Genomic DNA, 15,511 nt, shown 5'->3' with positions numbered 1-15,511 from the left:
TCTGAAAATATGCTCCTATTACATACGTTTATTTCTAGTTATGCATTTAAGGACGCTCCATTGAGCTCACTGATCCATGGTAAGGTTCTCAGTTCACATAAACCAATCTCTCGGATGCCAGAGTTGATGAATCGTTGTGAATATCAACCTGACTCTGCAGTCTTCCCCAACGCTGGGACTGCCAGATCCCTAAAAACACTTTTATGCGGACCGTTGATAAGAACAAGGGTTGCATGACCTCCGTGTCGCTACAATACCACAGCGTCAAATTTCTCTACTAAACTTGATTCTGTCGCTCTGGGTTTACGGTGATGCCTCTGTCCAGTAGCTGCCGCTGAGGAAGCATTACATATGTCCAGAAACACTGTAGGCAACTCAGAAGTCGCCCTCCCTGTTCCACATTCTGTATCACACATTTCGTGGGAACAGAATGAAAAACAAATTTGTCTGTGGCCAAGTACCTTAGATATTACTACTAAAACGTTTTAGCTGTCTATGATTAATTGCTAACATTACCTCAAAAGGTTTTTTAAATGATTCCCATCTTCTTTTATTGTTTGTAATTTTGAGACGCTGCTAGCGTAAATGAATTGAAACGGAAAATGAATTGAAAGTTCAAAATTTAAAAAGGTCCTTAATGTAGGGGGAGAGCAGTTAAACAGTGGTATTTAAAACAGTGAGTAGGCTACAACCGTTTGTAGAAACGTTTATTTCATGGATTTCACAAATGTCAGTATGACATGTTACGCCGTCAACCGTTTAAATCTGAGCATGTGTGACTCAAACCTATACTCTTACTAACTTTTACTCTTGACTTACATTGGAGTGACACCAGTGACAGCCTTTGTTGTGTTTGATTGCTAACTTGTAGCCAGCAGTGAACAAACTTTGTTAAGTAGGTCCGTTTATACTGCATTGACATTACAGAAGTCTCTTGTTAGCATCTTGTATGCGGTTTCGGTTTTTGTTTCCTGCTTCTTTTTCTGCATTTGTGGTTTTCTGTTATTCTCCGTGTTTCCTCCCTGGTTGTTCCTGTCTTGTGTTTTCCCTTGAGTGTACACACATGCACACGTAGGCAAAGATAATCTCACGAGAGCAAGGTGGACGCAGTTCTGAGACACAGGCAGCGCAGTTGCTTTTCACCGACTTCAAAACCCAGGCGGACCTGGAGAGTGCTGGGAAACGCCGGCCTCTCGGCTGATTTAACATCTGATTGGTTCACAATCAACTCAACATGATGATGTTTTGTATAAACTTTTCATTGATTTTGAATCGGAGGGATTTTAATTGCTATTTGTCTGATTTAATGGCTTATTCTGTAAAGAACACCAACAGATTGCATGTAGAGCATTTTGAGAGCTACTCTGTCATAATTAAAACAACTAGAGACTGTGTACAAGCTGACATTTTCTCAAATCGGAATTGCACCACTGCTGGAATCGGCTGGAAACTGTCCAGCTTTACAGCAGCTTTTTGTCAACGCCCCCTGCTGCTGCCTGCTCTTGTCCACTTTACAGGCGAGACGCAGTTCATCTCAAACAAGCCTATTATTATCCAAAACTCCGCAAAGACGTCAGGTGCCAAAATTGACTATGTGGCGCTATGGCAGAAAAAAGGCTTTTGGCCCTATAACTCCCAGACCGCACATTGGAAATTTAAAAAAAACATATATCCACGCATCCCCTGGATCCAATTGAATCTTGTGATATAGGCCACGACATTTACGCCTAGACTTTTATTCGTGAAAAATCGTGATTTATCAAAAACCAACTTTTTTAAACTCCTCCTAGACCATGCGATTGATCTGCACGAAACTTGGCACATATCATCTCCAGACCGACCTGATAAAAAGTTGTAAAAAGATTTTTTATAGAATCAAACTTGCGTATAACTATGAAAACACCAACTTTGCCATATCTTGGCCAAAATAAATGCAGTCAAAGTCAAACTTTAGATTATCTCTTGGTATGACCCTCTGAGGCTCTAAAACAAATGTCATGAAAATTGGCCTCTAAGGGGCGCTACAAATACAACAAGTTTATATCTCATAAACCGCTTATCCGATTTTTACAAAATTTGATGGGTACTATCTAGGCCCAATCCTGAGGCGGTCCTTACAGTGGGGTACTAATTGGTTCAAGTGGGCGTGGCCTATGGGCCCACGTTTGGATTAACCACTTACACTAAAGTGAATTACTTGAAACCAACGATGTACAATGGGGTAGTTGATCTGACTTACCAAATATTAAACATGTGGACCACTAGGTGGCGCTACAATTACGTCAAATGTGTTTTTGCCTGTAACTCCCACAATATACATCACACATTAAAAATCTTTACATCTACATGTTCACTCATGAAGCCGAGTCACTTGCTTAAATTATTTCTACAATATCGCGCTAAGCGCAAAACCAACTTTTTCGAACTCTTCGTAGGCCCTGCGATAGATCCACAGTAAATGCTATCAACACCAAACATTTAAAGATTGTTTGGCATGCCGCCCAGAGGCTCTGTACCAAATTTGGTAAAGATAGGCCATTAGGGGCGCTATAATCAACGTAGACCATTTTGGCCCATTTTATCCTTTTTTGAGGTCAAGTCTGTTGTATGTGACCAATAACCGGAGTTTCCTGTGACTTCAACCAATCCCAGCAGTCCCACGTGCCAGACTTTGTATCAGTATGTGACTCTGAGAGCCAATGACCAAACAGGAGTGAGAACGAGTTGAGGGGTTTCTGATATGAAAACGAGACGTGTGGGACTCGAACATTTCACATTTATCAACAAAACGTACAGCGTAAAACTGTGAATAACATTTCAGAACATCCTGCCAACTTGTAAACATTTTAACATCAAATTCCGCTGTGATGTTTTTCCACAGGAGTTTTCCACAGGAGTAGCTCACTTCCCTCCGCGACTGACGCGTACACACAAACACACACAGTGGATGCAGGAAAAACCGAAGATGAAACAGGATGACCTAAATTGAGGACAGCTACACTTGTTATTGTAAGTGCAACAATAAGTTAAAGTCCAAATAAGTAGTTTATCAAACCATATGAATGTGTGGCCCTGGACAGGTTAGGGAATTAACTAACAATGTCAACTTCAACAAACTACTAACAGATATGTTCAAATTTGATTCATTCAATAAATTAATATTTTTTGTCTTAAATACACCTGGCATTTTCATATTATATCAATATTTGCAGGACCCTGAGCCTTTTTGGTAAGGTTTCTAGGAAAACTAAGCCCAGAGTAGTTTTATCCCTTGTTGTCTTCCCGTCAACCCCAAAACACTATTATCACTTTTTCCGACATTTTTGTCACTTTTTCAATGTTATGGCTGCTTTTTATAACGTTTTTTCCAAAGTTATTTGAAATTTTTTTATATTGACATTTCGACGGCCCATTGTTTGCGATAAAAACAAAAAAAACTTGGGTTATTCTGTCCAAAGCAAGTTTCCTTTTTATTTTTGAAGAACTATACAAAAGAATTGCAAATTTCTCTCTACCGCAATTTCATTGCAACAAACATACAAAAACATTGCAACTTTTATCGCAATTTTTTACAAAAGCTCTTGCAACGTCAGGCCTTTTGGGCCGCAACAATCTTAAAAACAGTCAGTGAAATCCTGGAGGGACTAATTAATGACATGACTCAGAGCTATAATGGTCTGTGGAAATTGTGTTTCTACATTCTAACAGCTATGTTTTTTATGCAATGCACTCAATATGTGTGTTGTTTATTCTGTATAAATACTGTTGTATGTTTAAATCTTTACAATGACTGTCATTCATACATGTTACACAGAATGCCTTTTTGCGTTTGCTAATCTTTAATTGGTAGCTCATTACATTCTAGCTAATATTATTAGCTAATAATATTGCTCTGTACGTGAACTACTTTGTAGATGGTTTAGCTTAGGTTGCTTTGCTTTATTTATCTGTAATTTAAAAAAGCTGTGCTTTGTTGTGTCTCACACACACACAGGAACCTTCACCACCCTGTGGATGACAGACAGGTGCTGGATTCCAAATCCAGTCAGCAGCTCGGATTCTCCATCCAGCATCTTGTCTGTGAAGATCAGCCGGAGTGCCTCTTCTCTTTCAGGCACGCAAGCATGCACGCAAGCATGCACACTGTTAGACTTTGCTGTAATTTCTACAGTTACCACAAAAGGCCCAGTAAAATACCATAATTTTCTTTTACGGTTAATTACTGTAATAAACATTGCATTATGGGTATTAACATTTCATTTACAGTGCTTTACTGTATATTTTGAATTTGCGGTACACTGTTAAACTCTACTGTATTTCTACAGTTACTTACCACAAAATGCCCAGTAAAATATCATAATTTTCTTTTCCGGTTCATTACTGTAATATGCATTGCATTATGGGTAGTAACATTTGATTTACAGTGATTTACTGTATTTTTTGAATATGCGGTAGTCTGTTGTAAAACAACAGCAGTAGTGCTACTGTAGTTAAATAAGACAGACTTCAATAAAATATTTAGTTAATGTTAAAGAAGCATAGAAATTAAATGGAAAAATAAAATATCTCTAGAAAATTAAATTATTTCATTTTATAGAGATATTTTACATTTCATTTATTATGCTTTTAGCTGTGAAGGTAATTTAAAAATGTGATATGACCTCACGACTTCAAAAGAATAGCGGGTAGATACTTCAAAGGTGTTGAAAGAAGTAGCGGCTAGGGACATCAAAGGAGGACCGGTTTGGTCCGTGCGCAGCAGAGTCCGGTCACACACACTACTCAGAGAGAGCTGGAGCACCGTTAAGGTAAGATCAATCTTTGCTAATTCTGTCACATTAAAATCTCTGCTGATAAGCCTTCGTAAGCGGCGACGTTAGGTTACCGACCTGTGTCATAGCTAGGCTAGAGCAAGCTGTTAACTAGCCCCCCCCCCTCCGAAGGAAAACCAGACGCGCTCCAACCTAACATTTTCCCCGTGGTGAGGATTAGCTAGCTCTAATTACGACGTTCGGTAAAGCTAACACTACTCGTTTTACATGCGCTGTTCGGCACATCTTTTTTACTTGTCACACCATTGCCTGAAATACAATGTAACCCATATTCTGGGAGTTTAAGGTCGGTTCTGCTAGCTTATGAGCTTGCTGTTGCCGTATTTTGGCTAACATTACCTCCGGTTAATGCTAACGTTAAACTCCCAATTCTGTTGGTTGGTTTGTCAGTGTTTTAGAATCATTAAGCACAACTTATCACAGCTATATTTTTGTAGTTTTTTTAGCTAAAAAAAGACGTGTGGTAAATTTAATTCATCGTTAACCACATTAAGCTCTAGTTTTGGTGGCAAATTCAGTGCCTCCAGCATTTATGGAGAGCAGTTTTTTGCCTTGGCTTCAGGGTTTGGCCACTTAAAACCATCGTGATGTCCAGCAAAGATTTGCCTCAGTGCCTTACTTTGCATTAGTATTATTGCTTTCTGTGATGTGACATTTCATTGAATTCATCCTTTTTAGTGTATGACACCTAAGCTGAAGAGTGTGTGACTCAACGAATATGGTGTTAGGAGTTGAGTCTATAGCTACCATGGTTTATGGTGGAAAAGAAAAGTATGTATTTTCCTAGTCCCTTGAACTTAAATTTGACAGATTGTTCAACAAATTATTTAAGGACTCTTTATAATGGCATAGTGATTAACTTTTAATACATCACATAACATTCTGTGTTATTCTAACAATATAAGAGTTACCTACATACTGGTTACCTGCATACTAATGCATGCAAAAGTATGTACAGGTGTACGTTTTGCAACCTGTGTACTCAAGAATTAGGAATATTCTGTAGACATGTGAAAAACATCAGTACATGGCAAACTATAGGTTTTCTTGTGGAAATGAGCAATGTCCCACTTCCTTTAAACAGGAACCACAAACACATACGTGTTTACCTCAGTGACGCACTATCCAAAGATATAGTTACTCTGGATGGCATCACCCTGGCCTCCAGCACCACAGTGAAGAATCTTGGAGTCATCTTTGATCAGGACATTTCAAGGATCGCCTTTTTTCACCTACGTAATATTGCAAAAATCAGGAATATCCTGTCTAAAAATGATGCAGAAAAACTAGTCCATGCATTTGTTACTTCTAGGTTGGATTACTGCAATTCTTTACTATCAGGCTGCTCGAAAAAATCCATAAAGACTCTACAGCTGATCCAGAATGCTGCGGCACGTGTTCTGACGGGAACCAGGAAAAGAGATCACGTTTCTCCTGTTTTAGCTTCTCTGCATTGGCTTCCTGTAAAATTTAGAATAGAATTTAAAATCCTTCTTCTCACCTACAAAGCTCTTCATGGTCAGGCTCCATCTTATCTTAAAGAGCTTATAGTACCTTACAACCCTAGGAGAGAACTACGCTCCCAGAATGCAGGGTTACTGGTGGTTCCTAGAGTCTCTAAAAGTAGAACGGGAGCCAGAGCGTTCAGCTATCAGGCTCCTCTCCTGTGGAACCAGGTTCCAGTTTGGGTCCGGGAGGCAGACACCGTCTCCACATTTAAGAGTAGGCTTAAGACTTTCCTTTTGATAAAGCTTATAGTTAGGGCATAGAATCGAATATTGTTAGGGAGTAGTAGTTAGTCACATAGTTTTCAGATTTATCTATCATATAATATAACTAAAGGGAGACTTGTCATACAGCCCGATCCGGTTGGGGGAGTTCTGGCCCGACCGGGCTGGAGCTCTCTTTACCTTGTCTCTCTTGGTTTTGTTGTAATAATAGTTTTAGACAGCTTGGGACTTATTTTGATACACTAGTTAGGGCATAGAATCGAATATTGTTAGGGAGTAGTAGTTAGTCACATAGTTTTCAGATTTATCTATCATATAATCAAGAATATATAGAACTAAAGGGAGACTTGGCATACAGCCCGATCCGGTTGGGGAGAGTTCTGGCCCGGCCGGGCTGGAGCTCTCTTTACCTTGTCTCTCTTGGTTTTGTTGTAATAGTTTTAGACAGCTGGGGACTTATTTTGATACACTAGTTAGGGCATAGAATCGAATATTGTTAGGGAGTAGTAGTTAGTCACATAGTTTTCAGATTTATCTAACATATAATCAAGAATATAATAGAACTAAAGGGAGACTTGGCATACAGCCCGATCCGGTTGGGGAGAGTTCTAGCCCGGCCGGGCTGGAGCTCTCTTTACCTCGTCTCTCTTGGTTTTGTTGTAATAATAGTTTTAGACAGCTGGGGACTTATTTTGATACACTGAGCTCCTCTCTCCTCTATCTTTCCATCTTTTCATTTATGTGCATCCATGTCCCAGAAATGCTTGTTACTAACCTAGCTCTGGGGAGTCATTCCCCGGAATCCTTATGTTCTTTTTCTCCCAGCATGTTCCCTTGGATCAGAGAGGCTCCGAAATCAAGGTAGCAGCTATCGCCATGGTCCCGCTACACGTTCTGTGATGCCATGTTCAACTGCTACACTGCAGTGCCCTGCTACGTCCTGCTACGTCCTGCTACGTCCTGCTGTGCCTTGTAATGCCGCACAGCGTCCTGCTATGCCATGAACTACTACAAAGAACTGCTACAAACTACTAATTTTTTCTACTTTTGTTATTGCCACTCTTCATTCTAACCCCAACCGGCCCGTCGGACACCGCCTACCAAGAGCCTGGGTCTGACCGAGGTTTCTGCCTAAAAGGAAGTTTTTCCTCGCCACTGTCGCACTGTTGCTTGCTCTGGAGGAAACTAGAACTGTTGGGTCCTTGTAAATTCTGGAGTGTGGTCTATCTGTAAAGTGTCTTGAGATAACTCTTGTTATGAATTGATACTATAAATAAAATTGAATTGAATTGAATTGAATTGAATACGTGTGTGTGTGTGTGTGTGTGTGTGTGTGTGTGTGTGTGTGTGTGTGTGTGTGTGTGTGAATAAAGGCTGTATTTAAAGATGACTGCTCTTGATTATGAAATCTTAAACCTGTTTTTCTTTTAAGATTCTTCTTAAGGATCAACCCAGATGAGGGCACCAAGTGCACTGCTAAAGTGGGTGCAAGCCACAAGACGGGAAGAGTCGTCCAAAGAAAAGTGACAAGTATGAGCTCCAGAGTCACCACCTTCCTCCAACGGCTCACTGAATTTGAGTGGAAGACATCAAACTAGGTAAGCATTTTCTTGTGTGAGGTAAAATAGTTAACATCAGAAAAATGAATACTCAGTACGATGAAGTAGTGCAGCTACGTGCCCTGCCTGCTACAACATTGACACAACTAAATCATCTTGTATTTACCACTTGTCTAAGTAGAGGTCACAGTTATGCAGCAAAAGCTACAAAATGTTGTTTTAATTTTAGTTAAAGTTTTCTTATGTTTTTTTTTGTAAAAGTGACTGATAAGAACAACAATCTTTGAAGTTGGTCCAGGACTGAGCGAGAACACTGTGACCTGCAGCTTTCAAACCGGGCTCTAATGTAATCATATAGGGCAAATGTGGGTTGTCAATTTCGTCCACTAAAAGTTCTGTTTTTGCCACTGATGGTGTCAAATTATTATTTTAAGTTTCTGACACCCTTTGGAAAGGATCCCTACAGAGATTAACCTTTTCCTTAAAGAGGAAGATCCTTAGTTAGATCAGTTTTGTGGAATGGCTCCAAAATCATTACGACGGACAGCAAAAGAAAGTAGAAAGAACCTTTGAATTATCTGTGGACTTCACTACTGGTGACTTATTTTGTATACTGTCATATTCTGTTTTTGCACAAGTTTTAAGTCTGTTAACAGTTTAGATGAGGTAAACTCATGACCATTTCTCTGCTTCACATACAGTCCAGTATGGACCCCCCCACCAGAGCATCTCTGGATTGGAGGCTCCATCTTGGCCTCTCTGTCCACCTTCCAGAAGATGTGGATCAGCAAGCAAGAGTACCATGGGTCCGGCCTTCACAAATCCTTCTAAGCAGACTGTTCCTCCTTCCCCGCCCCCCAACCAAAGCCCAACAACTTCAGCTTTGTGGTAACAACCACACCACATTTTGTATACATTTGCAAATACAGGTTAATTAGTTTTCAGCGGGATTTAAAATGTTCAATTCGTTTTGAGAGTCAATTCAAATGGTAACTACATTGTTCAGACTTGTATTCGCCTCTGAATGCTGCCCAGTGTTTGGCGTATATTTAGACATCGTTTTAGCATCACTTGTATGTCAATTTTCTGTTCTTTTGCACTTTCAGAGTTAAAAAATATCTTGTTCCTGATATTTGTACCTGAAAATAAAAATGTATTACTTTTGTACATGGGCTAAAGTCAATTATTTGGAATTTATTAAATTCAATAGAATTTATGTAAAATATTTAAAATTGTTTGTACAGCCAATGCCAAATAATGTAATACATTGTGAACCACAATTACAATAAAACTATAATACAGCAAGACAATTACAGTATTATTTAGCAAATTGTAATTATAATATGATTACTGTAAGGGTATTATACAGTAAAACTAAGTTACAGTAAGGGTAATTTTTACTACTGTAAAACTAAGGTACAGTAAGGGTATTCTAATACTGTAAAACTAAGTTACAGTAAGGGTATTTTTATTACTGTAAAACTAAGGTACAGTAAGGGTATTATACTGTAAAAAACATGTACGGTTATGATACTGTAATCGCGTAGTTACAGTAACTTACTGGCAACTCGTTGCCAGAAAGTTACTGCTAAAACACAATAAAAAGTCTTAACAGTATAAGCAAGCATGCACCCAAGCATGCACGCACGCACGCACGCACACAAGCGCACGCCCACGCACATGCACACACACACACACACACACACACACACAGTACAAGGACACAAGTACTGTACAATAAAACAAAAAAAGAGACAAATGAAGAGGGCCAACATCAATCTTGGTTCAGGTGCAAGGTTGTCGGTATTTCTAATCTGTAGGAAATTAAGAAAGAAAGAAATTCCTTCAGAAAAAGACAGCATTGCAACGACTGTAATGCATTAAAAAACAGAATCTGAAGTTCAGCATGCAGCGGAATAACTGGACATACAGTATAAGATGTTTAAAATAATTCAACTTAAAAATGTGTTTTGCCCAGCAAGAATTAGGACAGATGTATATTGCTGAAAACCATCATAATAGCCTACTAAACTAATTCTGATGATTGTAGACCAAATTTAACTTTACCTCTTTTCTTCTCTTCTTTTCCGCTTTATCTTCTTCTTCTTTGCCTTCTTCATTCGTGTTCTTTTCACTACAAGTGTTGCATTTTTGGGAGTCTTTTGGAAAGTGGAAAAGTAATTTATTCAGTAATGATCTATTAATATTGTAAAAAAAATATGTAAATGTGTCATGTATTTATGTTCTTACATCTGTTAATCTGTACATGAGAAGATATGCATCTCTGGATCTGTTGAACAATCAGTTTGAATTCATTGTTTATTAAACACATTTAGATAGAAATACATCATATTTCAGATGTGTTTAATGGGATATATCAAACATACTCATGGAAATTGCTTTCTGCAAATGGTTGTCTTTCAGCCTACAACATTAAAAAAAGAACATTCAACAACGTTAAATTTTATATACAATGTTCAATTTTTTAGAGGTATTAAAAATGGACCATAAATTAAAATAATCACCTTTGCAACAACATTGTCATTAAACGTGTACCAGCTGTCATTGGAAAGGATGGTGGCTGTGTAATGTCCACCTCTCAGACTGCCCATGTGATTTACTATCCCATACAGTTCGTAATTGTTATTCTGCAAATAAGAACAGTTTAACACCCGGTTAGTGAGTTATCACTCCATTCAATGGTCTTTAACAGCAATTATCAGCCTCATAGATATTGTTAGAAGGGGCCTACTACACCCACTTAGCAGCCTGTATTTGATGAGGTTAAAGAGATAGTTTGGATGTTTTGAAGTGGGGTTGTATGAGGTAAGCTACTTATCCATAGTTAAGTGTATGGTGGTCAGCACGCCCACAGTTCAGAGAAGCAGGCATAAGTCCCGACCAGGAAGCTATGTACTGTTGTGGATGGGGGCAACAGCTAAACATATTTTATCCACCTTAAACAATATCTAGCAGTTTAACTGTAGCCTACGCTATATTTAGAATCTTTTCAACACTACCTGGTTTTCAAGTTGAGGTAATTTGATGGGCACGTCCACACAGCAGTCTGATTTGAAATGTGACATTTTGTCGTAGTCAAAATCAAATCTCTTTAGGAGTAGAGTCAAAATCTGAGGAAATTTCCTCATGTTACACACCTACATAACACAATGAGGAACACACAGATTTTGTTCATCAGACAGTGTTGTAAACAAACGATGTAAAAAAGATTAATTTGATTCCAATATAAAAAAGGCTATAGTTTGTATTTAATAACTCACACTTTTTGCCTCTGTTTTCTCGTTACATTTATTGCAGTACACCATGTTGTCTCCACTGAATGATTTAGGCTCAAAAAAACATGTATAGCTATTTCCCTGTAAAACACAATTGTTGTAATAAATTCCAAAGGAGATTAGCATGCTCACATCACATGAAAATACTAAACTAATACTTTGGATGCTTACCACATTGTAGGTTTTATCATGGGTATTCCTTAGTGACAGTGGAAGAGTCCAGAAGGGATTTGTCTCTTCATTGATGCTGTGGCCATTGGAGCATTTTGTTGTGTATGTCAGCTCTCCTTGGAAAACCTTAGCATAAATATATCTATTATCACACAGCTTTTTGATGTGTTCAAATGTAAATAACCGTGTATATTTTATAAGCGCTCACCTCCGAGACAGGTGAGCTGATCTTACATAAAATCATCTCCAGGCATTCAGCAGCATCACGTTGCTCATGAACTGAAAAATTATACATTAAAATGGATTTAATAGCCTCTATTAATTACAAACATTTTTTTTTATTTTTTTATTACTGATATGTCTTTCTTAACAATTGCCACTTGCTCTTTGAATATTTTTTCCTATTTATTACTGTCCAGCTTACCGTTTGTAATCTCCAAAATCTTTGTGATAGCCTCTGTTCCACATGTCTCTTCCCTCAGGAGGTTAAAGATTTTCCTCAGCTCATTATCAATTTGTTCTGGTTTTGTACACAACCTTTAGGAGAGAGTAGTTTCTCAGTGAATAGTGACTGTACTGCACACCCATACAGTATGCACCCAAATATATCGCTTCACAGTTCAATGTTTCCTGTACAAAAAAATAATATGTTGATCACATTTAAATTGCCATCTGTATATTTCTATTTGCTACAGATGAAAGCAACTGTTTCAAACCTGTCATGGATCTCTGTAGTCCTGAAGAGAATTTGCAGGATACTGTTAAGGTAACATGTGGCTCCCTGATTATACAGACCATGAAGTGTTTGTTTCACTTAAAAGAAAGAAAAACACAGTGTCATCACATCCTATCTATATACTAGTAATGATTTGGTAATTGATAGGCATCATTGGAGATCATATATATATATATATATATATATATATATATATATATATTCCATGGCATATATAAATGTGCCTGTTTGCAATGGCCGATTGCTTTGCCTGTTGAATTGCTGCTCACAATTGAATTCATATCTTGCAACTCAGTCAGAATCTTATTAACCTGGAATCCAAGTCTCTGTCACAATAATCATATATATGATGTTTTAGGCCTATTAGCAGACATCCATTTAAAATGTAGGCAATGGAATATAAAGAGCCTTTTTTCCATGTCCACTGAAGTTTCTCAGTGTGCACTCGAGCATCATTTGTGTGGTCCAGGTAGCTTTGTATAAAAAATGGTTGTCATTCGCAAGGCTACTTTTACTTTCATACTTGAAGTAAATTTCCAAGCCTGTACTTTGTTACTTTTACTTGAGTAAAGAAGTTAAATCAGTACTTCTACTTTCACCAGAGTATTTTTAACACAAGTATCTGTACTTCTACTTGAGTACGGGAAGTGAGTACTTTTGCCATCTCTGGATTCTGAAACTTACTTAAATTTGGGAATTGTTGTTTGTTTAATCAAAGTCAAAGACAGTCCAAAGTAGTGCTACTTTGCACATTTTTGTGGGACTGAGCTGTATTTCACATTTTAGCTGCCAAAACTCAGCTGCTTTCTTCGACCCTCTCTGTGTCTGGTCCTGCACTGTGCTCAGTCAGTGCAGCGTGAGAAGCGGCTAGAGCGGCAAAAGCCAACGTGTGTTTCTTTTACCGATATATATTTAACAATATTTTTTGCATTTCTGATCCAAACAACGTCAAACTTGGCACTGAACTTACCCGTGCCCGTAGCAAGACACATGTCAAGTTTGAAATCCTTTGGTCTAACGGTTTGAGAGATACGCACGTAACGCACATAACACACACACACACACACACACACACACACACACACACACACACACAGACAGACAGACAGATGGATGTTACTGCAATTTATAGATATATGCATATGAATCATTGGTTATATTTAAGAGAACAGAAAAATGACTCACTTGATACTTCTGATGGTTTCTTTGAACAAATGTCTGTCCACCAAAATAATAATTATTGTCATGATTAAACATTTTGTCAGTAATCAAAACCAAAACAGACACCCAGCACCTCAGCAAATGTCCGTCTCATTGTTCAGTCATCCATCTGCTATCTTGCATCTTGCTATCATTACACTAGTCTGGACCCAGCTAATGTGCTTATCCATCCTGTTTAGGATTTACATGGATCCCAGTCTAAAATTCCCCCAAGATACAGATTTCTATCAAAGCAAAAACATAATCTGAGCTGAGCTTTACTTTTAAATAAATAAATTAGTAATAAGGAAATGTCTTAAATGTCATGATGACGGACATAAAGTCTGTATTAGCAAGGAGGAACAAAAATAGACCCTTAAAAAAATAATAATACTTAATAATACTTTTATTCTGAAACAGTCACAATTTTACAAGAATGTAGCCAGTGCAGTAAAACAATGTAATGTGCCAATGTACCTTGGAAAGGCCACTGAGTTTAGGATGGCTGGTGTAGATCCCCTAAAAAATGTACCCCAACCAATCTCAATTGAGGAACAGCTAACACCCAGCACAAGAGATGGCAAAAGTACTCACTTCCCGTACTCAAGTAGAAGTAAAGATAATTGTGTTAAAAAATACTCTGGTAAAAGTAGAAGTACTGATTTAACTTCTTTACCTAAGTAAAAGTAACAAAGTACAGGCTTGGAAATGTACTTAAAGTATAAAAGTAAAAGTAGCCTTGCAAATGACAAAGCTACTTGGACCCGACACGTTGCCAGAAAGCACGCAGAGAAACTACAGTGGACCTGGAAAAAAGGCTATTTATATGAGATTGCCTACATTTTAAATGCCTGTCTGCTATTAGGCCTAAAACACATAGCTTATTTATTGTAACAAAGACTATGACTCCAGGTCAGGTCCAGGTTTGTGTGTGGTAATAAAAAAAATGAATACCATTGTAAAAGCTACCATACACAATGCAAAGGAATCATATATGCTAGTAATTAATAACAATAAGCCCACTATTAATTATATTATCTTAATGCAGTGTAAGAGCAAGGGCGTTCAACAATCGCCATTATATCGAATCAACAGCCAGGTGTAACCTAGCTAACAGGTGAAGAACACTAACAACAAAATCACTAGCTAACTTACTTTATCTTTGCCAGACATATAAATACAACAACAGGCTTAAATTAAATGACAACATACTGTAAGTTATACGATTTACAGTTCTCAAAGACTCACACACACACTCTCAGCTGATTATCCTCCGGGCATTTAGTCTCTCTTGTCTCTCACTTTTTTCTCCGTGTGCGCGCCCGCTCGCGGTGTGAGGCGCGTGTCCGCGCTATTCCCAGACACGCACTCACAATCACACCTGATAGACGACCTTTTGTGCAAAACTAAAGTAACGAGCAAATTTTGTAAAATGTAAGGAGTAGAAAGTATTGATATTCGTGTTAAAATGTAAGGAGTAAAAGTAAAAAGTCGCCAAAAAATAAATAGTAAAGTAAAAATAGCTGAAAAATCTACTTGAGTACAGTAACGAAGTATTTGTACTTCCTTACTTCCCATCTCTGCCCATTACAGAAATAAAAAGTCTGCATTGCATTAAAACATTTTACACAGTAAGTCTATTTTAGTTGTAAACCAAGATTAGAGAAAAATGTGGTAATGCTTACCCATGGCTGGCCATCACCTAATGAAATGAGTTAAGTGGAAGGTTTAACTTCCATTTCCTACAAACGTGTTGGCCTACAGCATACGTATCGTTGTAAGCCTTGCCTCTTATTTCCATATAGGGACATTTTAGGTAGGTTTATTTCTTAGAATGTCAATGCAAAACAGCATTACATTTAAAGACTTAAAACAGCCTTGCATATTGTTTAAACAATTGCTAAAAATATTTTTTTTGATTTGCTATTAAAAACAAAACAAATAGAGAATATAGTCATACAATGTAGGCTACTCCAACTTGTCTGTT

General features: G+C 37.9%; 1 protein-coding gene across 1 annotated transcript; it reads right to left on the bottom strand.

Annotated features, from left to right (window-relative positions):
* Positions 1–10,485: 10,485 nt before the first annotated feature.
* Positions 10,486–15,236, bottom strand: LOC116669473 (ubiquitin carboxyl-terminal hydrolase 40-like). The gene is made up of 10 exons (XM_032499351.1): positions 15,210–15,236; positions 13,510–13,542; positions 12,305–12,401; positions 12,013–12,125; positions 11,797–11,867; positions 11,589–11,714; positions 11,403–11,498; positions 11,142–11,279; positions 10,678–10,769; positions 10,486–10,546 (listed from the first exon to the last, which is right to left on the bottom strand). Exons 1-10 carry the CDS (start codon positions 15,211–15,213, stop codon positions 10,486–10,488), a joined length of 831 nt encoding a protein of 276 aa, XP_032355242.1. The 5' UTR covers positions 15,214–15,236.
* Positions 15,237–15,511: the final 275 nt, after the last annotated feature.

Source organism: Etheostoma spectabile, chromosome 19 (assembly GCF_008692095.1).
Source record: "Etheostoma spectabile isolate EspeVRDwgs_2016 chromosome 19, UIUC_Espe_1.0, whole genome shotgun sequence".
In the NCBI taxonomy this organism is placed as follows: Eukaryota; Metazoa; Chordata; class Actinopteri; order Perciformes; family Percidae; genus Etheostoma; species Etheostoma spectabile.
This window is presented reverse-complemented; position numbering and strand designations above follow the sequence as displayed.